The sequence below is a fragment of the Pseudophryne corroboree genome, chromosome 9, assembly GCF_028390025.1.
Source record: "Pseudophryne corroboree isolate aPseCor3 chromosome 9, aPseCor3.hap2, whole genome shotgun sequence".
Lineage (NCBI taxonomy): Eukaryota > Metazoa > Chordata > Amphibia > Anura > Myobatrachidae > Pseudophryne > Pseudophryne corroboree.
The window spans coordinates 30,432,274-30,457,757 of NC_086452.1; the positions used below are offsets into that span (position 1 = coordinate 30,432,274).

General features: G+C 46.4%; 2 protein-coding genes across 3 annotated transcripts in view; both read left to right on the forward strand.

Annotated features, from left to right (window-relative positions):
• The first annotated feature begins 6,460 nt into the window (after positions 1–6,460).
• On the forward strand, positions 6,461–7,918 carry LOC134958704 (uncharacterized). Its single transcript, XM_063941460.1, has one exon. It carries the CDS (start codon positions 6,461–6,463, stop codon positions 7,916–7,918), a length of 1,458 nt encoding a protein of 485 aa, XP_063797530.1.
• A 16,780-nt stretch (positions 7,919–24,698) lies between these two features.
• LRRC40 (leucine rich repeat containing 40) overlaps positions 24,699–25,484 on the forward strand; it is a 146,126-nt gene continuing 145,340 nt past the window's right edge. The window contains exon 1 of one of the 2 annotated variants that reach the window (XM_063939104.1): positions 24,699–24,984. In XM_063939104.1, coding sequence (XP_063795174.1) covers positions 24,834–24,984 — 151 coding nt within the window. In that variant the 5' untranslated portion in view covers positions 24,699–24,833. The remainder of the gene's footprint in view (positions 24,985–25,484) is intronic. The other variant, XM_063939103.1, reaches the window with a different exon arrangement.

Below are 25,484 nucleotides of genomic sequence, written 5' to 3' on the forward strand. Positions count from 1 at the left end.
ACAAGCGGACCCAGGAACGGTGGGGGGTCGACTCAAGATTTTCAGCAATCAATGGGCTCACTCACAAGTGGACCCGTGGGTCCTGCAGATAATATCTCAGGGTTACATGCTGGAGTTCGAAAGGTTTCCCCCTCGCCGGTTCCTAAAGTCGGCTTTACCAACGTCTCCCTCAGAAAGGACGTCGGTTTTGGAAGCCATTCACAAGCTGTATTCTCAGCAGGTGATAGTCAAGGTACCCCTCCTACAACAGGGAAAGGGGTATTATTCCACTCTATTTGTGGTACCGAAACCGGACGGTTCGGTAAGGCCTATTCTAAATCTGAAATCCTTGAACCTGTACATACAGAAATTCAAGTTCAAGATGGAGTCACTCAGGGCAGTGATAGCGAATCTGGAAGAAGGAGACTTCATGGTGTCCTTGGACATAAAAGATGCTTATCTACATGTCCCGATTTACCCCTCACACCAAGGGTATCTCAGGTTCGTGATACAAGACTGTCAATATCAGTTTCAAACGCTGCCGTTTGGTTTGTCCACGGCCCCTCGGGTCTTTACCAAGGTAATGACCGAAATGATGGTTCTTCTACGAAGAAAAGGCGTATTAATTATCCCTTACTTGGACGATCTCCTGATAAGGGCAAAGTCCAGAGAACAGCTGGAAGTCGGTGTGACGCTAACACAAGTAGTGCTTCAGCAACACGGGTGGATTCTAAATCTTCCAAAATCTCAATTGACCCCGACAACGCATCTGCTGTTCCTGGGTATGATTCTGGACACGGTTCAGAAAAAGGTATTTCTCCCGGAAGAGAAAGCAAGGGAGTTATCCGAACTTGTCAGGAACCTCCTAAAACCAGGAACGGTGTCAGTACATCAATGCACAAGAGTCCTGGGAAAGATGGTGGCTTCGTACGAAGCGATTCCATTCGGCAGATTCCATGCACGGACATTTCAGTGGGATCTGCTGGACAAATGGTCCGGATCGCATCTGCACATGCATCAGCGGATAACACTGTCACCGAGAACAAGGTTGTCTCTCCTGTGGTGGCTGCAGACTGCCCATCTGTTAGTGGGCCGCAGATTCGGCATACAGGACTGGGTCCTGGTGACTACGGATGCCAGCCTACGAGGTTGGGGAGCAGTCACAAAGGGAAGAAACTTCCAGGGCGTGTGGTCAAACCTGGAGACGTCTCTTCACATAAATATACTGGAGCTAAGAGCGATCTACAATGCTCTAAGTCTGGCAAAACCGCTGCTTCAGGGTCAGCCGGTGTTGATCCAGTCCGACAACATCACGGCAGTCGCCCACGTAAACCGACAAGGCGGCACGAGAAGCAGGAGTGCAATGGCAGAAGCTGCAAGGATTCTGCGCTGGGCGGAGAATCATGTCATAGCACTGTCAGCAGTGTTCATCCCGGGAGTGGACAACTGGGAAGCAGATTTCCTCAGCAGACACGACCTTCACCCGGGAGAGTGGGGACTTCATCCAGAAGTTTTCCACATGATTGTGAACCGTTGGGAAAAACCAAAGGTAGACATGATGGCATCTCGCCTCAACAAAAAATTGGACAGGTATTGCGCCAGGTCAAGAGACCCTCAGGCAATAGCTGTGGACGCTCTGGTAACACCGTGGGTGTACCAGTCAGTGTATGTGTTCCCTCCTCTGCCTCTCATACCAAAGGTACTGAGAATTATACGGAAAAGAGGAGTAAGAACGATACTGGTGGCTCCGGACTGGCCAAGGAGAACTTGGTATCCGGAACTTCAAGAGATGCTCACGGAGGATCCGTGGCCTCTACCTCTAAGAAGGGATCTGCTTCAGCAGGGACCTTGTATGTTCCAAGACTTACCGCGTCTGCGTTTGACGGCATGGCGGTTGAACGCCGGATTCTAAAAGAAAAGGGCATTCCAGAGGAAGTTATTCCTACCTTGATTAAGGCTAGAAAGGAAGTGACTGTACAACATTATCACCGCATTTGGCGAAAATATGTTGCGTGGTGTGAGGCCAAGAAGGCTCCAACGGAAGAATTTCAATTGGGTCGATTCTTACATTTCCTGCAAGCAGGATTGTCTATGGGCCTAAAATTGGGGTCCATTAAAGTTCAAATTTCGGCCTTATCAATTTTCTTCCAGAAGGAATTGGCGTCAGTGCCTGAAGTACAAACTTTTGTCAAAGGTGTACTACATATACAACCCCCAATAGTGCCTCCAGTGGCACCGTGGGATTTGAACGTGGTTCTAAATTTTCTCAAATCTCATTGGTTTGAGCCGTTAAAATCGGTAGAATTAAAATACCTTACATGGAAGGTAACCATGCTGTTGGCCCTGGCTTCTGCCAGGAGAGTTTCAGAGTTGGCAGCTTTGTCATACAAGAGCCCATATCTGATATTCCATTCGGACAGGGCAGAATTGAGGACACGTCCTCAATTTCTCCCTCTGGTGGTTTCGGCATTTCACTTAAACCAGCCTATTGTGGTGCCTGCGGCTACTAGCGACTTGGAGGACTCCAAGTTACTGGACGTTGTCAGAGCATTAAAAATATATATTTCAAGGACAGCTGGAGTCAGAAAAACTGACTCGTTGTTTACATTGTATGCACCCAACAAGATGGGTGCTCCTGCGTCTAAACAGACGATTGCACGTTGGATCTGTAGCACAATCCAACTTGCACATTCTGTGGCAGGCGTGCCACAGCCTAAATCTGTAAAGGCCCACTCCACAAGGAAGGTGGGCTCATCTTGGGCGGCTGCCCGAGGGGTCTCGGCATTACAACTTTGCCGAGCAGCTACGTGGTCAGGGGAGAACACGTTTGTAAAATTTTACAAATTTGATACTCTGGCTGCAGAGGACCTGGAGTTTTCTCATTCGGTGCTGCAGAGTCATCCGCACTCTCCCGCCCGTTTGGGAGCTTTGGTATAATCCCCATGGTCCTGACGGAGTCCCCAGCATCCACTAGGACGTTAGAGAAAATAAGAATTTACTTACCGATAATTCTATTTCTCATAGTCCGTAGTGGATGCTGGGCGCCCATCCCAAGTGCGGATTGTCTGCAATGCTTGTACATAGTTATTGTTACAAAATCGGGTTATTACTGTTGTTGTGAGCCATCTTTTCAGAGGCTACTTCGTTTTGTTATCATACTGTTAACTGGGTTCAGATCACAAGTTGTACGGTGTGATTGGTGTGGCTGGTATGAGTCTTACCCGGGATTCAAGATCCTTCCTTATTGTGTACGCTCGTCCGGGCACAGTACCTAACTGAGGCTTGGAGGAGGGTCATAGGGGGAGGAGCCAGTACGCACCATGTGACCTAAAAGCTTTTTTAGATGTGCCCTGTCTCCTGCGGAGCCCGCTATCCCCATGGTCCTGACGGAGTCCCCAGCATCCACTACGGACTATGAGAAATAGAATTATCGGTAAGTAAATTCTTATTTTTTCAATAGCGCTACTCACCCACGCCGATGCAACGGCAGGTCTGAGTAGCGTACCCGTGGTGACATAAATGGATTTCAATGTATTTTCCTGCTTACGATCCGCAGGTTCCTTTAGGGCTGCCGTGTCAGGGGACGGAAGCACTACCTTTTTGGACAGCCGTGATAGGGCTTTGTCCACAGTGGGGGGTGACTCCCACTTTTCCCTATCCCCAGAGGGGAACGGATATGCCACCGGAATTCTCTTGGGAATCTGAAACTTCTTGTCAGGATTTTCCCAAACCTTTTCAAAAAGAGCGTTCAGTTCATGAGAGGGAGGAAACGTTACCTCAGGTTTCTTTCCTTTAAACATACAGACCCTTGTATCAGGAACAGCAGGGTCCTCCGTGATATGTAACACGTCTTTTATTGCCACAATCATGTACTGAATGCTTTTAGCCAGTTTTGGATTTAATCTGGCATCACTATAGTCGACACTGGAGTCAGAGTCCGTGTCGGTATCCATATCTGCTAACTGGGTAAATGAACGCTTTTGTGACCCCGAGGGGGTCTGAACTTGTGACAACACATCCTCCGTCGATTTTTTCCATGCCTGGCTCTGAGACTCAGATTTATCTAATCTCTTATTTAACAAAGCCACATTCGCATTCAAAGCACTCAAAACATTTACCCAATCAGGAGTCGGCGGTGCCGACAGGGTCACTCCCACAGCCGTTTCTTTCCCTAATCCAGTCTCCTCCTGGGAAGAGCACTCAGCCTCAGACATGCCGACACACGTGTACCGACACCCACAAACACACTGGGCATATAGGGGGCAGACCCACAGTAAAGCATGTCAGAGAAACACAGAGGGAGTTTGCCAGCTCACAACCCAGCGCTTATCCTGGTTCTGAAATCCCTTATATAAAGCCTCAGACCCGTTAGCGCTTTTATAATTACATATACAGCACGAAAATAACTGTGCCCCCCCCCCTGTTTTGCACCCTGTTACTTGTACAGCAGTGTAGAGGAAGGACCAGCGTCTCTGCAGCTCTGTGAAGAGAAAATGGCGCTGATGAGAGCTGTGAGGGCTAAGCCCCGCCCTTTTAATGGCGCGCTTCAGACCCGCTATTTTTAAAAAATATTTATACTGGCGGGGTTCGGATTTAGTGCCTAGGCACTTAAAAACCACATTGCCAGTCCATATGGAGGATTTTTATGCTGCCCAGGGCAACCCCCCCCGCGCCCTGCACCCTGTAGTGCCGTCTGTGTGTGGGAGCATGGCGCGCAGCGCGGCTGCTGTGCGGTACCTCAAAGCCTTTACTGAAGTCTTCAGATCTTCTTCTACTCACCCGTCTTCTGACTTCTGGCTCTGTAAGGGGGGTGACGGTGAGCTCTGGGAACGCGCATCTAGGCGTACCTAGCGATCAGACCCTCAGGAGCTAATGGTGCCCTGTAGCCAAAGAAGCAGAGCCTTTGAACTCACTAGAAGTAGGTCTGACTTCTCTCCCCTAAGTCCCACGAAGCAGGGAGCCTGTTGCCAGCAGTTCTCCCTGAAAATAATAAACCTAACAAAAGTCTTTTTCAGAGAAACTCAGGAGAGCTCCTCAGAGAGCATCCAGTCTCACTGGGCACAGAATCTAACTGGAGGAGGGGCATAGAGGGAAGAGCCAGTTCACACCCCTTTTAAAGTCTTAAAGTGCCCATGTCTCCTGCGGATCCCATCTATACGCCATGGTTCTTGTAGTGTCCCCAGCATCCTCTAGGACGTAGGAGAAAAAGTAAAATAACGACCATTTCTCATCTCGACCTAGTACATGTCGACCCAGAGTCCCTGTTGACCTAGAAAACATGTCACCCAATAGTGGTCGACCTAGACACTGTCTAATCCACCTAACATACCACACCCGCTGCAGCTGTATGTAGGATTACACTAGGGCAATGTCGGTCTGGCAGGCTATTACGCAAAATACATTGTGTTGTGTGGAGAGTTTTGTATTACCACTCGCACAAGCTGAATGGTATCATTATTTGTTAATATACTCCTTAAATGGTCACAGACCTGACAAATATAACAATACTAGCTGTTCTACCCGTTCTACACATGGGAGTTTCTGATTTTCATGGTTGTAAATATAAATGACTGTTAATAATGTGGTATAGAGATGTAAATTTGAGACGTCTTAATGTAAGTAAATATTAATCCATTGTTCTTGGCTTTACCGGAGGAGCACCCGTAGCAGATACGGTAAAAACTGACAGGAACATTTTTGTAGTTTATTAAATTCTTCACACTGGAGGTGAGATCCAAATTTTGATCCGATTGTCAGTTTGGGCGTTATCGTTCACGCAACGCAAGACACGCATTGCTAATGACGTCACTATGTCAACCCTCTTTTCATCCCCTTAGGGAAGGTTTATTAAAATTCTAATTACATTGTTTTCCTATTTCCCACCTGAAGAATACCTGTTATATTTCAGCTTCCTAACATATCGGGAAGTAAGTGAGTGAGTCAGTGAGTGAGTGAGTGAGTGAGTGAGTGAGTGAGTCAGTGAGTCAGTGAGTGATTGCTTTCGCATTTATATATACAGATTAGCAATGACTCAAGCAAGGATCTTTCAGCTCAGCCTCAAGCCACACGTGCCAGGATGATATCAGGGGGTCCCTTAGCTCAGCATATGCTCATAAATGGTCATCTATCACATTATTATTATTATTATTATTATTATTATTATTATTATTATTTATTAATAACAGTTTCTTATATAGCGCAGCAAATTCCGTTATGCTTTACAATTGAAATGGAAACCAATGACCTCGTCCTCTTGCCTGCAATCTGTACTCCACTGTGATGTCAGCACAATTGTGATGTCACTGTCCATGGCCCCTGTAGCTGTGTAAGATCACCTCCAGGCATTTTACTGCAATATCTGTAGTGAGAGGCAGCAACAGCTACTGGGGTGGAAAGCCTCCCTTGGTGCTCTTTAAATTGTATGTTGCAATCTGTGGCCATGCCACCACCTCACCGTGTGCTCCTCCCATCACCATGCTGCATGAAACTTCCACCACCGCGCATTGTGAACCTTCCACCACCACGCATTGTGAACCTTCCACCACCACGCATTGTGAACCTTCCACCACCACGCATTGTGAACCTTCCACCACCTTGCATTGTGAACCTCAACCTTCCACCACCTTGCATTGTGAACCTTCCACCACCGCGCATTGTGAACCTTCCACCACCGCGCATTGTGAACCTTCCACCACCGTGCATTGTGAACCTTCCACCACCTTGCATTGTGAACCTTCCACCACCGTGCATTGTGAACCTTCCACCACCTCGCATTGTGAACCTTCCACCACCACGCATTGTGAACCTTCCACCACCACGCATTGTGAACCTTCCACCACCTTGCATTGTGAACCTTCCACCACCGTGCATTGTGAACCTTCCACCACCGCGCATTGTGAACCTTCCACCACCGCGCACTGTGAACCTTCCACCACCTTGCATTGTGAACCTTCCACCACCACGCATTGTGAACCTTCCACCACCGCGCACTGTGAACCTTCCACCACCTCGCATTGTGAACCTTCCACCACCGCGCACTGTGAACCTTCCACCACCGCGCATTGTGAACCTTCCACCACCGCGCATTGTGAACCTTCCACCACCGTGCATTGTGAACCTTCCACCACCTTGCATTGTGAACCTTCCACCACCGTGCATTGTGAACCTTCCACCACCTCGCATTGTGAACCTTCCACCACCACGCATTGTGAACCTTCCACCACCACGCATTGTGAACCTTCCACCACCTTGCATTGTGAACCTTCCACCACCGTGCATTGTGAACCTTCCACCACCGCGCATTGTGAACCTTCCACCACCGCGCACTGTGAACCTTCCACCACCTTGCATTGTGAACCTTCCACCACCACGCATTGTGAACCTTCCACCACCGCGCACTGTGAACCTTCCACCACCTTGCATTGTGAATCTTCCACCACTTCGCATTGTGAACCTTCCACCACCTCGCATTGTGAACCTTCCACCACCGCGCATTGTGAACCTTCCACCACCGCGCACTGTGAACCTTCCACCACCTTGCATTGTGAACCTTCCACCACCTCGCATTGTGAACCTTTCACCACCTCGCATTGTGAACCTTCCACCACCTCGCATTGTGAACCTTCCACCACCACGCATTGTGAACCTTCCACCACCACGCATTGTGAACCTTCCACCACCTCGCATTGTGAACCTTCCACCACCACGCATTGTGAACCTTCCACCACCACGCATTGTGAACCTTCCACCACCACGCATTGTGAACCTTCCACCACCTTGCATTGTGAACCTTCCACCACCTTGCATTGTGAACCTTCCACCACCGCGCATTGTGAACCTTCCACCACCGCGCATTGTGAACCTTCCACCTCGCACTGTGAACCTTCCACCACCTTGCATTGTGAACCTTCCACCACCTCGCATTGTAGATATTTATTAAATATTGCCCACAGTATCAGGGTCCCCAGATAGAAATAAAAACAACGCATAACACTGAGTGGTCTTTTTTAGTGATAGCAAACTGTCAGGATATTGAAAAAAAAGTTGTGACTACAAGGGCCCCTACTTTATATACTGAGACTGAGCACTACGGTAGTTAGGGCCTTTCTAAAGATCTAGGTTTTAGCTTTGAGTCTTAAGGTATAATATTGGAGAGAAAAAAATGGAAAAATGACTGGAAATACAGGGCCTAATTCAGTAAGGAGTGCAAATTCTGCTAATTAGCAGAATTTGCAATCCTTTGGATCGCATATTGGGGGCCGCCCATCGCTGGGCAAGACCACCCACAGCATGCTGACCGCCGCCTCCCCCCGTTCAACAAGCAGAAATTGTTAGCAGAAACTAAGGATCGCCGCGGCTGTGTGTGACGTCATGCAGCCGCCGTGATCCCACCCCCCATTTGCGCCACACCACCCCCGCAGCAATCAAACCTGTATTAGGCCCATAGTGCACTATACAGTATAGGAAATATAAAGATAAGTAAGTACACACTATAGAGCGACCTAATTATTGTATAGCTTGTATTAACGATCGTTTCGCCATTTTGCCAATAACTCAGACAAATCTTGCCCACAAACACAATTGTTTCAATGATCAGATCTGTCGGGCAGGACTGAAAATCTCGGCCACAATCTCCCGATATCAACCAATGTCTGTGCATTCTCAGTAATCTGACCCTATGTCCAGGTGAAAAAATCGGGTAGTGTGTGGGTAAACCCGATTTTTCCCATCGGCTGATTTTTCAAAAATAAAATAAAGTGTGTAGCTCACATATCGGGACTTTCCTGTAGGTAAATAATTGTCCCAATTGTCGTCCCAATTGGACAGTGAGGGGCAGATTTATTAAGCCTGGTGAAGTGATAAATTGGAAGGTGATAAAGCACCAGCCAGTCAGCTCCTACCTATCATTTTTCAGACCCGGGGCCAAATGTAATGGAGTGAGAGTTTCAGAAAGCGAGAGATTTGGTAAGGTTTTCAGGGTTTTTTTTTTAAAGTGGCAATCATTTACACAGCAAAACCAGGTTGATCTTGCCGTGTAAATGACTGCCACCTGTTACCGCTGTCAGTCTTGCACTGCGATCTTTCTCTTCACTTACAGGTCCCTGTAAGGAGGCAACCAAACAACAGCCGTGCAGGGTCTAACTCTATCCTGATGTAACACCACTACACTAACTACAACGGCATAGCCCTCAAACTAGCTCTGTGTGTGTGTGGTGTGACAAAACTAAACAAACTATAAGCAACCTTGGCCCTGCACAGAAACAACACACATCACAAATCACAATAACAGTGCAAGTAACTACCACGGTGCTGTCCCTTTGATTACCTAACTGCTTCAGATTACCAGAAAGTGGGCGCCGCACAGCCTACCCACCTTCCCTTACACTTACTTACCAGGGGCTCAGGCCAAGCGGACCTGCCTACCTGTACACACTGGGGTGGCCTGGGCCTAGTGCCCAGTACCACCTTTATTCACCTTGGGGGACACTGTCTATGCTGGGCCTAGTGCCCCCTAGCTGCACACAGGCCGGAGGCCTGGCTTTGCCCACGGGCCTAACGCCCGCCTAACATGCAGCCGTTGGAGTAATCTGGGCCTAATGCCCAGATCACTCTTATTTGGGGTGTTCTACCTAAACTCGGGCCTAAGGCCCAACATGTGCCCTCGTGCCTAATGCCCACCTAAAATGCCAATACCGTGGCTTGGGCCTAATGCCCAAACCACCAAATCAGGGGATGACCCTCCTAACTGCGCTACAGGCCTAGTGCCTGAACCGTACCCCCGGGCCTAATGCCCGTTCCCTGGTGGTCTAGGGAGGAAGGGGGGGGGCTAGATCAGCCTCACTGAGGCCTCACCTGCTCCAGGGGTCTCCGGCGCCCTCTTCTGCCACTGAACCGTCCTGGCCAGTGGCGCCACCGCTGCTCCTCCGCGTCCAGCCACTGCTGGACATCTTCTCCCCTGATACCCATGTCTTCCGGCCTCTTCAGCGGCCACCGGATCTCTTCTACAAACGGCCGCCGTCTTCTCCTCCGCCACGGCCTCTTCTCTCCGTCCCGCTCTTCGGCGCGGCCTCCTGTCTTCCTCTGCTCCCAGCGGCGCCTGGGTCTATAATGCGGCGAGCGCCGACCATCCTCTGATTGGCCGGCGCCCCGCAAGCTGTGAGTGTCTTGCGGACGGCGCCGTATTTGAAATCCCGCAGCTGGCGCTTCCAATTGGCTGCCAAAACGGCACCAAGTTTGAAGCGCCGCTGCGGCAGCGCTGCCCGCTGCCACTTCAGGTTTGGTGCCAATACGTGGTCCCTGCATCGGGCACCCGCTGCTGCTGCTGCTCTACACAAATTCACAAATATTTAGAAATTGCCGCAATAATTGTATCCACATGGATGGTTGTATACGACATTAATAAAGGGACGGGACTAATGGCCCTTCACACTGGGCGATATGACTGAAAGATATTAATGATCTCGTTCGTTAATGAACAAGATACCATTCATATCTCTCAGTGTGGAGGCTCCAGCGATGAACGATGCACGGCCCCGCGCGCGTTCATCGCTGCTGCCCCGTGCATGCAGGCCAATATGGACAATCTCGTCCATATTTGCCTGCACTGCTATGGAGCCGGGTGACGGGGGAGTGAAGAAACTTCACTCCTCCCCGTCACTGCCGCCCCCCCCCCCAGCGCTGCCGGGTCGCCTGTCGGCCGTATCCGCAGTTGGGCAGCTCGACGGCGGATTGCGCTATGTGTAGGGCTCTTAAGTAATGCCATCATACCACCGTATGCTAAATTTGTAAAGATTAATAATGGAGAATGTGACTTAAAATCAAGGGGGATATTTATCAAAGCTTGGCGAGAGAGATTAACTTCTAACCAATCAGCTTTTAACCGTCATGTTACAGGCTGTGTTTGGAAAATGTCAGTTAGGAGCTGATTGGTTTATACTTTATCTCTTTCCACTTTACTTCTCTCCAAGCTTTTATAAATATCCCCCAAGTCACTGAATAAGCTGTGTTGTATTGGGTGTGGATCATAGGGTCAGCGGTAACTAAGTCGACAGTCATTAGATCGACCACTATTGATTGAGAGTGACTAGGTCTACACCTGAAATAGGTCGACAAGAGATTTTTTTGGGGGGGGGTTTCATCTTTTTTTCGTAAAGTGACCGGGAACCCCAATTAGTGCATCGTATCCCCTCGCAAGGTGCCTTACTATTCCTAATCGTACTCCATGAGGATCGTAAAGGGTGAAAAAGTTCAAAAAAAATTACAAAACAAGTCAAAAACTCATGTCGACCTAAAGACCGGATCCCGTCGTAATAATTTCACGCTTCCAAAAATGGTTTAGAATTAATAACCGAGAAATATTGAGAAACATGAGGTCTGTTTACTAAGCCTTGGAGAGAGATAAACTACCAACCAACCAGCTCCTAAGGCCGGGTACACATCTAAACCATGCGCTATTGTGCCAGTGGTCTCTTCGCCCCCGGACCATCACAGATGGCCTTTACACATTAAACGATTTGATAAACGATGGAACGGTGTGATGTGAGGAAGGTATTTATAGATGATAATCTCCCAAATTAGGATGATATCTGATCTTGATGTGTCATACACCTCCATCCTTTAACATAGATTAAGCTCCTAAATGCTAATTTATGCAATATCAGATAATGCTGCACTTAGTTTTGTGGTAATGGTATAGCTTGTAAACCAATAGCTTTGAGTGACCACACGGTAAGCGTTCAGGAAGATGCAGTCCGCAGTTTGCAATCAGTGGGGCTGATTCAAAGATAGACGCAGAACACATTGCGGCTGCATGCGACCTGACCAAGACCCCTTTCACCCTGGCGGCTCACACTGCACACAGGTGCAGTGCCGTCACTTGGAGATGAGAACATCTCTAAGCGCAGGTGACCTTCTCTTCCTATGCTGTAAACGGGTTTCAGGTCGGATGTAATGGTTAGTGTTGCTGCCTCACAGCACTGAGGTCATGGGTTTGTTTCTCACTACAGACTTACCTGTGTAGAGTTTGTATATTCTCCCAGTGCTAACAAGGGTTTCCTCACACATTCCAAAAATATGCTGGTAAGTTAATTGGCACTGGACAAAAATGAACCCTAGTGTGTAAAGACGACAGTAGATGACATTTTAAACAAATTTGCAGATAATGACCATTCATTATGATACATTCTTAAAATCACCCAGCGTGTACCCACTGCAGCGCTAGCGACATCCGGTGTCGTCTGTACATACAAAATGTTGCATGGCCCTGCTTCCCCACCCCACCGTCACTGCAGGCATCGGCAAGTGTGTATGCACACGCCGCTGTGTTCCGTTGCCCGCGATGTCGTGCTGGGTACACATTGTCTAGAGTGTACCCAGTATCAGTGTGTGTATATGTACATGTGTTTAGGGCAGACTAGAGGGGCCAAGTGGTTCTTATCCTGTCGTCACATTCTATGGCTTCATGTTTCTGTAGTAACATGCTAGACTTTCTCACCATAATGGTAATAATAAGTCAGCTGGTAAAACTGCAACTCTATATTGCAGAGAAACGTGTAAGGAAGGATTAAATGGCTGTCATAAAACCTTATATACATTGGCAGGAATATACTATACAAAAAAATGGCTCGACAAGCTTCTTATTCACTTCTTATTCTAGCTCAGCTTCTTATTCACTTCTTATTCATGCTCCAGCTTCTTATTCACTTCTTATTCATGCTCCAGCTTCTTATTCACTTCTTATTCATGCTCCAGCTACTTATTCACTTCTTATTCTAGCTCCAGCTTCTTATTCACTTCTTATTCATGCTCCAGCTTCTTATTCACTTCTTATTCTAGCTCAGCTTCTTATTCACTTCTTATTCTAGCTCAGCTTCTTATTCACTTCTTATTCACGCTCCAGCTTCTTATTCACTTCTTATTCACGCTCCAGCTTCTTATTCACTTCTTATTCATGCTCCAGCTTCTTATTCACTTCTTATTCATGCTCCAGCTTCTTATTCACTTCTTATTCATGCTCCAGCTTCTTATTCACTTCTTATTCACGCTCCAGCTTCTTATTCACTTCTTATTCATGCTCCAGCTTCTTATTCACTTCTTATTCATGCTCCAGCTTCTTATTCACTTCTTATTCTAGCTCCAGCTTCTTATTCACTTCTTATTCATGCTCCAGCTTCTTATTCACTTCTTATTCTAGCTCCAGCTTCTTACTCACTTCTTATTCACTTCTTAAGGGGGGTACTCACGGAGCGATATTCTAAGCAATCTGACTAGATTGCTTAGAATATCAGCATGATTGCTCCGTGTGTAGCCCCCTCAGCGATAGCGATGCGCGGCCTCGCACATCGCTATCGCTGCTGCTAGATTGGCCTGCATGCAGGCCAATCTAGCGGGTCGCTCACTTCACCCGCTGGGTGAAATGATCGGCCCCCCGTCTCCACCCGCACGCTCAGCACAGATCTCTCCCAAATCGGCCCGTGGGTACTGGGCTTTACTCATGCTCCGGCTTCTTATTCACTTCTTATTCTAGCTCCAGCTTCTTATTCACTTCTTATTCTAGCTCCAGCTTCTTATTCACTTCTTACTCATGCTCCAGCTTCTTATTCACTTCTTATTCACGCTCCAGCTTCTTATTCACTTCTTATTCATGCTCCAGCTTCTTATTCACTTCTTATTCATGCTCCAGCTACTTATTCACTTCTTATTCTAGCTCCAGCTTCTTATTCACTTCTTATTCATGCTCCAGCTTCTTATTCACTTCTTATTCATGCTCCAGCTTCTTATTCACTTCTTATTCATGCTCCAGCTACTTATTCACTTCTTATTCTAGCTCCAGCTTCTTATTCACTTCTTATTCATGCTCCAGCTTCTTATTTACTTCTTATTCTAGTTCCAGCTTCTTATTCACTTCTTATTCTAGCTCCAGCTTCTTATTCACTTCTTATTCATGCTCCAGCTTCTTATTCACTTCTTATTCTAGCTCCAGCTTCTTATTCACTTCTTATTCATGCTCCAGCTTCTTATTCACTTCTTATTCTAGTTCCAGCTTCTTATTCACTTCTTATTCATGCTCCAGCTTCTTATTCACTTCTTATTCTAGCTCCAGCTTCTTATTCACTTCTTATTCATGCTCCAGCTTCTTATTCACTTCTTATTCTAGCTCAGCTTCTTATTCACTTCTTATTCTAGCTCAGCTTATTATTCACTTCTTATTCTAGCTCAGCTTCTTATTCACTTCTTATTCTAGCTCAGCTTCTTATTCACTTCTTATTCATGCTCCAGCTTCTTATTCACTTCTTATTCTAGCTCAGCTTCTTATTCACTTCTTATTCTAGCTCCAGCTTCTTATTCACTTCTTATTCTAGCTCCAGCTTCTTATTCACTTCTTATTCATGCTCCAGCTTCTTATTTACTTCTTATTCTAGTTCCAGCTTCTTATTCACTTCTTATTCTAGCTCCAGCTTCTTATTCACTTTTTATTTTAGCTCAGCTTCTTATTTACTTCTTATTCATGCTCCAGCTTCATATTCACTTCTTATTCATGCTCCAGCTTCTTATTCACTTCTTATTCTAGCTCCAGCTTCTTATTCACTTCTTATTCATGCTCCAGCTTCTTATTCACTTCTTATTCTAGCTCCAGCTTCTTATTCACTTCTTATTCATGCTCCAACTTCTTATTCACTTCTTATTCATGCTTCAGCTTCTTATTCACTTCTTATTCTAGCTCCAGCTTCTTATTCTAGCTCCAGCTTCTTATTCACTTCTTATTCCTGCTCAACCTTCTTATTCACTTATTATTCCTGCTCCAGCTTCTTATTCATGCTCCAGCTTCTTATTCACTTCTTATTCATGCTCCAGCTTCTTATTAACTTCTTATTCTAGCTCCAGCTTCTAATTCACTTCGTATTCACTCTAATTCATGCTCCAGCTTCTTATTCCCTTCTTATTCATGCTCCAGCTTCTTATTCACTTCTTATGCTAGCTCCAGCTTCTTATTCTCGCTCCAGCTTCTTACTCACTTCTTATTCATGCTCCAGCTTCTTATTCACTTCTTATTCATGCTCCAGCTTCTTATTCACTTCTTATTCATGTTCCAGCTTCTTATTCACTTCTTATTCACGCTCCAGCTTCTTAGTCACTTCTTATTCATGCTCCAGCTTCTTATTCACTTCTTATTCATGTTCCAGCTTCTTATTCACTTCTTATTCACGCTCCAGCTTCTTAGTCACTTCTTATTCTAGCTCCAGCTTCTTATTCACTTCTTATTCACGCTCCAGCTTCTTACTCACTTCTTATTCATGCTCCAGCTTCTTATTAATTTCTTATTCTCGCTCCAGCTTCTTATTCACGCGCCAGATTCTTACTCACTTCTTATTCACTTCTTATTCATGTTTCAGCTTCTTATTCACTTCTTATTCACGCTCCAGCTTCTTAGTCACTTCTTATTCTAGTTCCATCTTCTTATTCACTTCTTATTCTAGCTCCAGCTTCTTATTAATTTCTCATTCTCGTTCCAGCTTCTTATTGACTTCTTATTCTAGCTCCAGCTTCTTATTAATTTCTCATTCTCGCTCCAGCTTCTTATTCACTTCTTACTCATGCTCCAGCTTCTTGTTCAGAGCATGTTGTATTAAAGCAATTAAATCAGGTCGGATCACTCAGTTAACATTGAAAAAACAGTAAAACCAAGGCCCTCATTCCGAGTTGTTCGCTCGCTAGCTGCTTTTAGCAGCAGTGCAAATGCTAAGCCGCCGCCCTCAGGGAATGTATCTTAGCTTAGCAGAAGTGTGAATGAAAGGATCGCAGCGCTGCTACAAAAAAAAAAAGATTGTGCAGTTTCAGAGTAGCTCGAGACTTACTCCTAGCTAGCGATCACTTCAGTCTGTTTAGTTCCTGTTTTGACGTCACAAACACGCCCTGCATTTGGCCAACCACTCCCCCGTTTCCCCCGACACTCCTGTGTTTTTATCTGGAACGCCTGCGTTTTTCAGCACACTCCCTGAAAACGGTCAGTTACCACACAGAAACTCCCACTTCCTGTCAATCACTTGTCAAAGTCGAAAATATTGTAGCCACACTTATCACATACAAACACCACACAGATGGCCTCCATGCGGGTGCTTGTTCTGCCGTGTGTGCGCATACTCACAGGTTACGTAGAATCGCTCACGCCTTCCTGCGTATTAGTACGTAGTCTGAGCAAATACGGTAACATACGCATTTGCATAGAAAAGCCACAAAAGCCATATTCAATATTTTATCCATATAGTGCATAACTCACACACAGTCTGTACATTCTTCAATAGCAAGTTACCATGCACACACAAATTAATCAAACCACTCATACGCATAGAAAGGTGATTCTTCCAGAAACTCAATCACAAACAGTGCCTTGAATGTATCAGACTGTCTTGTTTACGCAAAGCTTTGTAATCATGGAACATGGATCCTGATCTATGATGAAGGTAAATACCTTTGGTTGCCCCCATTGTTTTAGAGTGCACATTGAGACAACAGATACTGGACTGTCATTGTTTTACTAGAAGCCAGGACAAACAAGAGGACAATATCCTACACAAAACACAAGCCAGAACCTTGCTTGCACAATAACTTGCAAAACCACTAAATAGCTGACAAATTACAGACCAGACATTTAATGTATGATATACTGTATAACAATAATATTCTCATACACATAGTCTAAACTCATCCAACCCATGGTAATATATGTATGTTTCATAACAAATTGTAATAGCAGGAATGTATGTGTGTATATATATATATATATATATATATATATATATATATATATACACCAGGTGTGTTGGAGGATCAGCCGACCCCAACAGAGGGCACTCGCCAGTCCATATAGATTTTAAAAGCTTTATTGATACATTACAGTCACCAGTAGTGTGTCGACGTTTCGACCCCTAGGACCTTTCTCAAGACAGTCAGAAAGGACATCCAAACAGCATACCAGTTACACACATACTGACACTGCCTACCGGGTCCCCTTATATAGCACATCATATTCCAATCAATAATGCAATCAACCCCAACAGGTCACATGCAGTGTAATTAAGACCCATACTCTGCATATAGTATAACATCAAAACTCACAAAACATCATAGAGACCATAATCCATATTGCCGGGGTAGACATAGTCAGCACAGTTCAGCAATTCAAAAGAGCTGAGGACGCTGAGCCGCGCGCCCGGAACTACCGGAAGCGCGTCATACGCTGCACTCGTTGTCATAGCTACAGTGATCGAGTAATTCGTGTCATCAGTAACCAAGGCAGCGCAACGCACATCTATCCACATCATGGACACTGATCACGTGCCCACCGCTCACGGGAACACACCATATGTGTCACCCGTTACCAAGGTAACCCCAACACACTGTGGAGCGCAAACCCGGAAGCGCCGAACAACCAACGTGCGTTCCACCAGCGCTCCTAGCCGCGCTCCACAGTGCTGGGCTCCAACCAGCCTAGAGCCAGCAATATATCACAATACACTATAGAGGTTAATTAGTAACACAAAGACTAATACCTTATAGACCCATAAACTCAACTCTATTTATATACTGAACCTCCGATGCGGTATAGCAACATATTAATCAGACATAAGATATAAACTTTATGTCAGCAGCAGAGTAATAAGCATAGATGGTCTTTAGTTTACACTATAGGCACGGATCATCTATACAAATTAATCCAATGTTACATTCACACCACATCGATGATTACGGCAATATCATACTACATCAATTAAATATTAGAATAAGACATGCAGGAGCAGGAATACAGCAGTACTTATGAGCTGTAAATGTAAACAATATACTAGAGGTAGTCTGCCAAATATCGTACACATCGTACCAATTATCATATCAATCCCATACTCCCTCTGCGAAATCCCACCAATCGGATATAGGGATTGAATATAGGACACATCAATATAAGTATATAACAGACAACCAAAAATATGATGCTATAGAAGAGGACCCGGAAAAAGCAATACACCCATTAATACCCCCAACATAAAATCTCCATATATGGTGATCAATATCACCCAAACAGAGAATAGCAACATTAAAAAAAAAAACGATATACCAATACCAATAACCCTGTGCCTCTGGAAAAAAGGGTCACAAATTGACCCATAACAAATGCTATCTAATGAATGAATATACTAAGTGGGTTGTGTTCATTAAGACCGCGCGGGGTGATAGTGTCCAGCCTATGGATCCACCTCGCCTCACACTTCTTCAGGGTCAAAACACGATCTCCACCCCGCAGGGGTTCAGGAATGTGGTCAATGACCATACAACGTAATGAAGCTACTTGATGATTTGCAAGGAGGAAATGTTTGGCGACTGGTTTATCGGTCACACCTGATTCAATGGCCTGTCGGATGGAATATCTATGGTTTGCCATCCTGTCCCTGAAAGATCTCTTGGTCATCCCCGTATAGTAGAGTCCACAGGGTAGATAACTATATAGACCACAAAGGCACTAGTGCAGGTAAGGTTATATTTGATGGATATTCTAGTGCCATTATGCGGATGGCAAAAATCCTTACCACTAATCATAGAATTACAAGTGGTGCACCCCTTGCATTTAAAGCATCCAGTCCTCCCAGAGCGTAACAAACTTGAGGGCCCAACATTGGGTTGCAAGGTGGGGCGCATCAAGAGTTGTCGCAAATTGGGACCTCGTTTATAAGCGCACATCGGGGGTTTAACACTGCGTAATTTCAAACTCGAATCAGTGGTTAGTAGTAGCCAATTCTGTTCATATATCTTCTTGGTGATCTGTGAAGTATGATCATATGTACTCACATGTATCATGCGATTATCAGTAGCCTTCTTGGGCAATTTGTCCTTTGGGTGATTGTAGCGATGGTATGCTTTATTGATACATCTCTCGAGTGTATTAGGTGAGTACCCTCGTTGTAGAAACCTGGATTTCATCTCATTGATCTGTAGCTGAGCAAGTTCACTTGAAGAATTAATCCTGAGCACCCTCAAGAACTGGGAAATCGGTAGACTTTCCTTCAGAGTGGGAGTGTGTTGGCTCGTAGCCTGTAACAAAGTGTTCCGATCCGTTTGCTTATGGAACAGGGTGGTACCCAGTCGGGAACCCTCCCTCCAGACAGTTACATCCAAAAAATTAACGGAGTGTAGATCCATACTATAAGTAAACCTAATTGGTTCGTCTAGCGCATTAAGAGTTTCAACCATACTAGTCACTTCGTCCCCAGTGCCAGACCACAGCAGAAAGACATCATTAATAAATCTGACATATATCAAGCATTTATGTCCAAATTGGCGAAAGATATAATTACGCTCATATATGGCCATGTACAAATTGGCGTATGCCGGCGCCAGGTTGGAACCCATGGCCGTGCCATTGATTTGGGCAAAAAATGTTGAACCATACATGAAGTAGTTCTGCTTCAATACCAACTCAACCAAGCTAGTCAGAAATTCAATAGGTGGTTGTCTATGGGCAGCTTCAATCAAGTGTCGTCTAATAGCATCAACACCTTCCCTATGTGGTATTACTGTATATAAAGACTGTATATCAAGGGTCACCAACCATACTTCACCGTCAGGGAATACAAAATCTTTTATCTTATGAAGAAAATCGGTGGTATCACGAACATAGCTAGTGGTATTGAGCACCAAAGGTTGCAAGAATTGGTCCACGTACACCGCAAGCGGCTGTAAAAGAGACCCCCGGGCAGATATAATTGGTCTGCCCGGAGGGTCTTCAAGCCGCTTGTGGATTTTAGGCAGTGTATAAATAATAGGGGTTATAGGATGTTCAACCTTTAAATAACCAGCTGTATCACTTTCAATCCACCCTGCCTGCAAACCAAGATCGATGGTATTATCAATAAGCTATTTTATTTTATAAGTAGGGTTACCACTTAGACGCATATATGTGGTGTTGTCAGCTAATTGACGTCGAATTTCCTTATCATATTGTACCCAATCTTGTATCACCACTGCCCCGCCTTTATCAGCGGGGCGAATGGTGATATCCTTGTTATTCTTGAGAGATTTAAGTGCTTCTCTCTGGGAGATGGACAGATTGTAATATTTAGGTCTCATATCAGTACTAGCTTGTTTCTCAGTTTCTGCCATCCGTATAAAGGTCTTAATACTAGCATTGTAAGAACTAGGGTCATATTGGCTAGGTTTCTTACATTTAGATAAAACTATCTGATTCTGTAAAGAATTAGTGCCAAACTGTTCCCTGAGGCGTAACTTACGACTAAATTTATAGTTATCAACAGTCCAGGAAAACGGATCATGTGTAGTCGTAGGGATGAAAGACAAACCTAATGACAAAACCGAGGATTCAGCTTCAGTGAGTGTATGTGATGAGAGATTAAAGATCAGGCTGGAGTCTTGGGTTTCCGGCCACTTCTTCTTATGGTGTCTGCCCCGCCTCTGGTGGCTCCGGACCCGCCTCTTCTTCGGAAGGGGGAATATACATGTGTACCTGTCTCTAAAAAATGCTGTTGTCTAAATCGTCTACCATCATTAGAGTCAGTAGTCTCACCGTCAGAAGATGATTGTGCTGAAGTGACACCTCCCTGTGTGAAATCTCTCGGTCTATATTGACGGAAAAACCGCCTACCCCTTGAGTCACCATGATTGCCTGTTAACCATCTGTATACTGTATGTAATTTATAGTCTGTGTTAACAGTTTCAAGTTTTTTCCTCTTGAACTGTAACCGTTCCTGCTGATATACATCAATCTGACTTTTCAGGCGATCAAGCCATGGTTCAGTTTTATCACTAGTCAGCTTCTTAATGTATAGGCCCTTAAACGTTTCAATCTCACCACGTAATTTCTTTAACTCTGTACTAACCTCTTCAATGACCAATAAAATAAGGTCGGATGAACACTTGTTGAGAACTGAGCACCACTTAGCACAAAAAGCTGGGTTATTACGACCCAGCGTAGGTACATTCTGTACCCTGAAACACCTAGGTATCCTTTTGGCTCGGTGGTATTCGCTAAGGAATTGACCATGTAATACAAGGTCAGTTTCACGTTTCCTCATTCTCAACAATTTCGTATATAAATCAGCTGGGGTTTCAATGTATATCAAGGATGGAAATGGATATACATATCATGTGTGGGATCATATTGTTCAGGGTCACATAAGCAGTAATCCGGTGGGTATGAGGATATTGTCGCATATTGAAGCAATAAGTTATTAGTAATACCGGATGTGGTGGGTTTAACTGGTCTTGGGGCGGGAACTCAGATGTAAACAGTAATCACATCTCAGGACTTAGCCATCGCCCACTGCTTGAGCTGACCAATGATCCCCAGTGCACAGGATATGTCCCACCCCCGGACCAATGGAAGAAGAGCATACAGTTTCTATTGTTTCATGCTTTGGAATATTGTATAAAAGCCAAGCCTCCTGGCTGGTCATTCACATTCTCTGAAGGTCATCTATCTAGATTGACCGAGGACCGGGACCGGGTGGCGCAGGCGAACAAACGTATGTATCCATTGATTGTAGCCCTTTTTCTCTTACATGATTGTATTTCTTGTTGTACCCCCTTTTTAGTAAATAACTGTTGGTGGGTTGGACCCCAACATTGCATTTACAAACATACAATTGGTGTCGCATTCCTTCTCCTGTTAGAGGTTATAGAGTGTATTCCGCCGCACGTGTAGCTACTCTGTGCTAACAACGTGACGGCGTGCACACGCAACGTGTACGCATTTGTTAGGGGTTACACGCACACACGCTTAACGGTCACAGCGGCCTGAACACTGGTGTCTTTAAAGTATTGCTTTTCTTCCTTAAAGTTAATCAGACTTCACACACTCTGCGGCGAGCTGTGCGACTGAAAAGCGTCGCTAGACCTTGTGTGAAACTACGTCGCCTTTTGTGGAAGTACGACGCGCGTGCGCACTGCGTACCATACGCATGCGCAGAAATGCCGATTTTTTTGCCTGATCGCTGCGCTGCGAACAACGCCAGCTAACAATCAACTCGGAATGACCCCCCATATCCCTTACACAAACTATAATTGTATTTTGCCTGTGTCAAGAACCTTCTGGGCATGAAATAGGTGGGCACAGTGGGCACAGGCACCATATTGTACCAGTTTGAATAGGTAGCTGTAGTTTTGCAAGGGTTAAATAGACTTGGCCGCAAATTTGATATCTGAAACCAGCAGAGGGTGGTCACTTACATATGACCCACTTGTATTTTGCCTGGCCCAACAAGTTTTGTCAAAAGTTTTTCTGTGTGGCCCAAGTCTATTTAAACCTTGCAATACTACGTCTGCTTATTATAAATGGTACAAAATGGAGGTGTGACACGGGATTCCGGTGGTGACATGACTGACACTGGCATCCCAACAATTATGGGCCCTACACACTGCGCGATTGGCCGCCGAGGTGCCCAACGACCGACCCGGCAGCAGGGGGAGGGTGACTGGGGGAGTGAAGTTTCTTCACTCCCCTCATCACCCATAGCCCTATATGCTAATATGGACAAGATTGTTCATATTGGCATGCATGTATAAACGAGCCGACACCAATCATGAATGAGCGCGGGGCCGCACATAGTTCATCGTTGGTGCCTACACACGGAAAGATATGAACAATTTCTTGTTCATTAATGAATGAGATCGTTCATATCTTTCAGTGGTATCTTTCAGTGTGTAGGGCCCGTAAGAAAGCCGACATGGGATGGGGTCATTATTTTGCCCCTCCACTAACCCGCCTGGAATGGCGAATAGGGCTAAGATAGTGGGGGTGGCGGCTATGGCTAAGACCATACTTACCGATAAAAGGGTGTGGTTACCGCATCACGTCATTTAAGCCACGCCTCCGCTCTGTAATGCCGATAATACCGGCATCATACTGCAGGGGGCGTGGCTATGATGACACGATTCAACAAGAATCGCCTCATCGACTGCACGAACTGACCACTTTACTCACTAAGTGGGCAGCCGTGCAGGGGGGACCAGAAAAATCGGGAGAGCTGCCTGCTCTTCCAGTGGGCCGGGAGGGTCACCCGATTTTCGGGAGCCTCCCGGCCATTCCGGTAGAGTAGGCAAGTATGGCTAAGACTCAGGGAGGTGGGGAGGGGGTAGCGTCTACCACCCCCCTTCTAGTGCCTAACCTTAACCCCACCGAGTCCTAAACCTAAGAGTGGCCCCAATACTTACACTTGGATGTCGGTGTTCAGTGTTCCACCCCATATTGTACCATTACCAACTGAAGTTTGTGTAAGTGGCTGTACACACGGTGGAGATGTGTGCTGAGCGATCTAGCACAGACCGCTCAGCACACATCTCTCCCCCGCTCAGCACACAGCGCAATGTGTGCTGAGCGAGGAGGGGGAGGCGGCGCTCATTTCACCCAGCTGTGAAATTAGTGATCTAACTAGATTTGGCATGCATGCCAAATCTAGAGCCGGCAATAGCGACGCGCAGGACCGCGCATTGCTGTCTCCGGCACCCTACACACAGAGAGATCTGTGCTTAATTTCTAAGTAATCTAGTCAGATTGCTTAGAATTGAAGCACGGATTTCTCCGTGTGTACCCCTGTTAAGGGATATGCTTTTACTTTTTTTCCAGCTTAACTGAGTGATCCAACTTGATTTAATTGTTAATACAACATGTTCTGAGTAAGAAGCTGGAGCATGAATAAGAACAGGCTCGGACTGGACCACAGGGGTACCGGGGAAACCACCGGTAGGCCCCACTACCTGGGGGGCCCTCCTCCTCTAGGGATCAGGTTCTAGACTGTACACTTGAATTATATATTATACATATGTTACTTTATACTGCACAGGATTATGATGTAATCTCTACAGTACATTGCTGTTATTAATCTGGCACATTATCATGCATGCACTAGCATTAATTACTATATATATTATCAAGGAGTCCAGACCAGGTACTCTATAATGGTTAGCCAAACCTCTGTGGTTGCTGGCCACACCCACTTTGGAGGCTAGCCACAGCTCTAATCATGGGCCCCTACCACTGCATTCCCCCGGTGGGCCCTTCATGCGCCAGTCCGACACTAAATAAGATGCTAACTTCAGCCTCATAGCTCCATGCCTGTGTATAAGGTGATGTACATCCTGCATCCGACTCTCCCAGCACAGGCTTCTGATAGCACTGAGTGAGTGAGAGTGAGTGTCAGTGAGTGAGTGTGTGTCAGTGTCAGTGTGTGAGTGTCTGTGAGTGCGAGCGAGAGTGTCAGTTAGTGAGAGTGTCAGTGACAGTGAGTATGAGTGAGTGTCAGTGAGTTTGAGTGAGTGTCAGTGAGAGTGTCAGTGTGTGAGTGTCTGTGAGTGCGAGAGTGTCAGTTAGTGAGTGTCAGTGAGTATGAGTGAGTGTGTGTGTCAGTGTGTGAGTGAGAGTGACATTGTCAGTGAGTGAGAGACAGTGCCAGTGAGTGTGAGTGACAGCATACCTCCCAACATGACCCTCTCCAGGAGGGACACAATGCTCTGCTTCTGGACTTTTCTCCTAATCTATGGGCACCTGTGTTGAACAGGTGAATGGATAAGAAATGTGTTTCAGCTCAGGAGATGGCAGTCATACAGTAAGACGGAAGTCCAGGAGTGACTGACAGTGTCAGTGAGGTATATTCCTGCTTTACAATGTTGTATGGTATGTGACATGTGTGTATATGGAATAGCTGGATAATGGCGAGACACGGACGCCATCTTGGGACTCCTGCTCTGTGTCCGGCGCCATGTTGAGACACCCCGGCGGCGGGTGACAGGTCCGGGCGGGTTCGCTGAGTTTGAATTTAGTCGGCCGGTCACCAGCTCGCATCCCGCCGGCCATTATGTCTCGGTTCAAGAGAGGAGGGACAGCCCCGAACTCCCTGGCCGGCTTCACAGACCCGAGAGACCGGGAGCCGGCGGTTCCCCGGGGACTGATCAACGCGGCCAGGAAAAGCGGCCAGCTCAACCTGTCAGCGAGGGGCCTGACCGAGGGTGAGGGGGGCACGCGTGGGCAAGGGGTGTCTGTGGGTGACAGGTGCGCGCGCTGCGGTGGAGATGGAGGCTGGAGCCCGAGTGGGGGCATAATAGGGTGCCTGGGTTACAGGAGCGCTGTAATGGGGGGATAGGGAGTCTGTGGGGGACTGGAGCGCTGCAGTGGGGGGGATGGGGTGTCTGTGGGGGACTGGAGTGCTGCAGTGGGGGGATAGGGTGTCTGTGGGGGACTGGAGCGCTGCAGTGGGGGGATAGGGTGTCTGGAGCGCTGCAGTGGTGGGGGGATAGGATGTCTGTGGGGGACTGGAGCGCTGCAGTGGTGGGGGATAGGATGTCTGTGGGGGACTGGAGCGCTGCAGTGGTGGGGGATAGGATGTCTGTGGGGGACTGGAGCGCTGCAGTGGTGGGGGATAGGATGTCTGTGGGGGACTAGAGCGCTGCAGTGGTGGGGAGATGGGGAGACTGGAGCGCTGCAGTGGTGGGGAGATGGGGCATCTGTG

Bases quoted from the DNA above. Each gene is read 5' to 3' on its own strand.
- LOC134958704 (XM_063941460.1), top strand. From the start codon at position 6,461: ATGAAACTTCCACCACCGCGCATTGTGAACCTTCCACCACCACGCATT.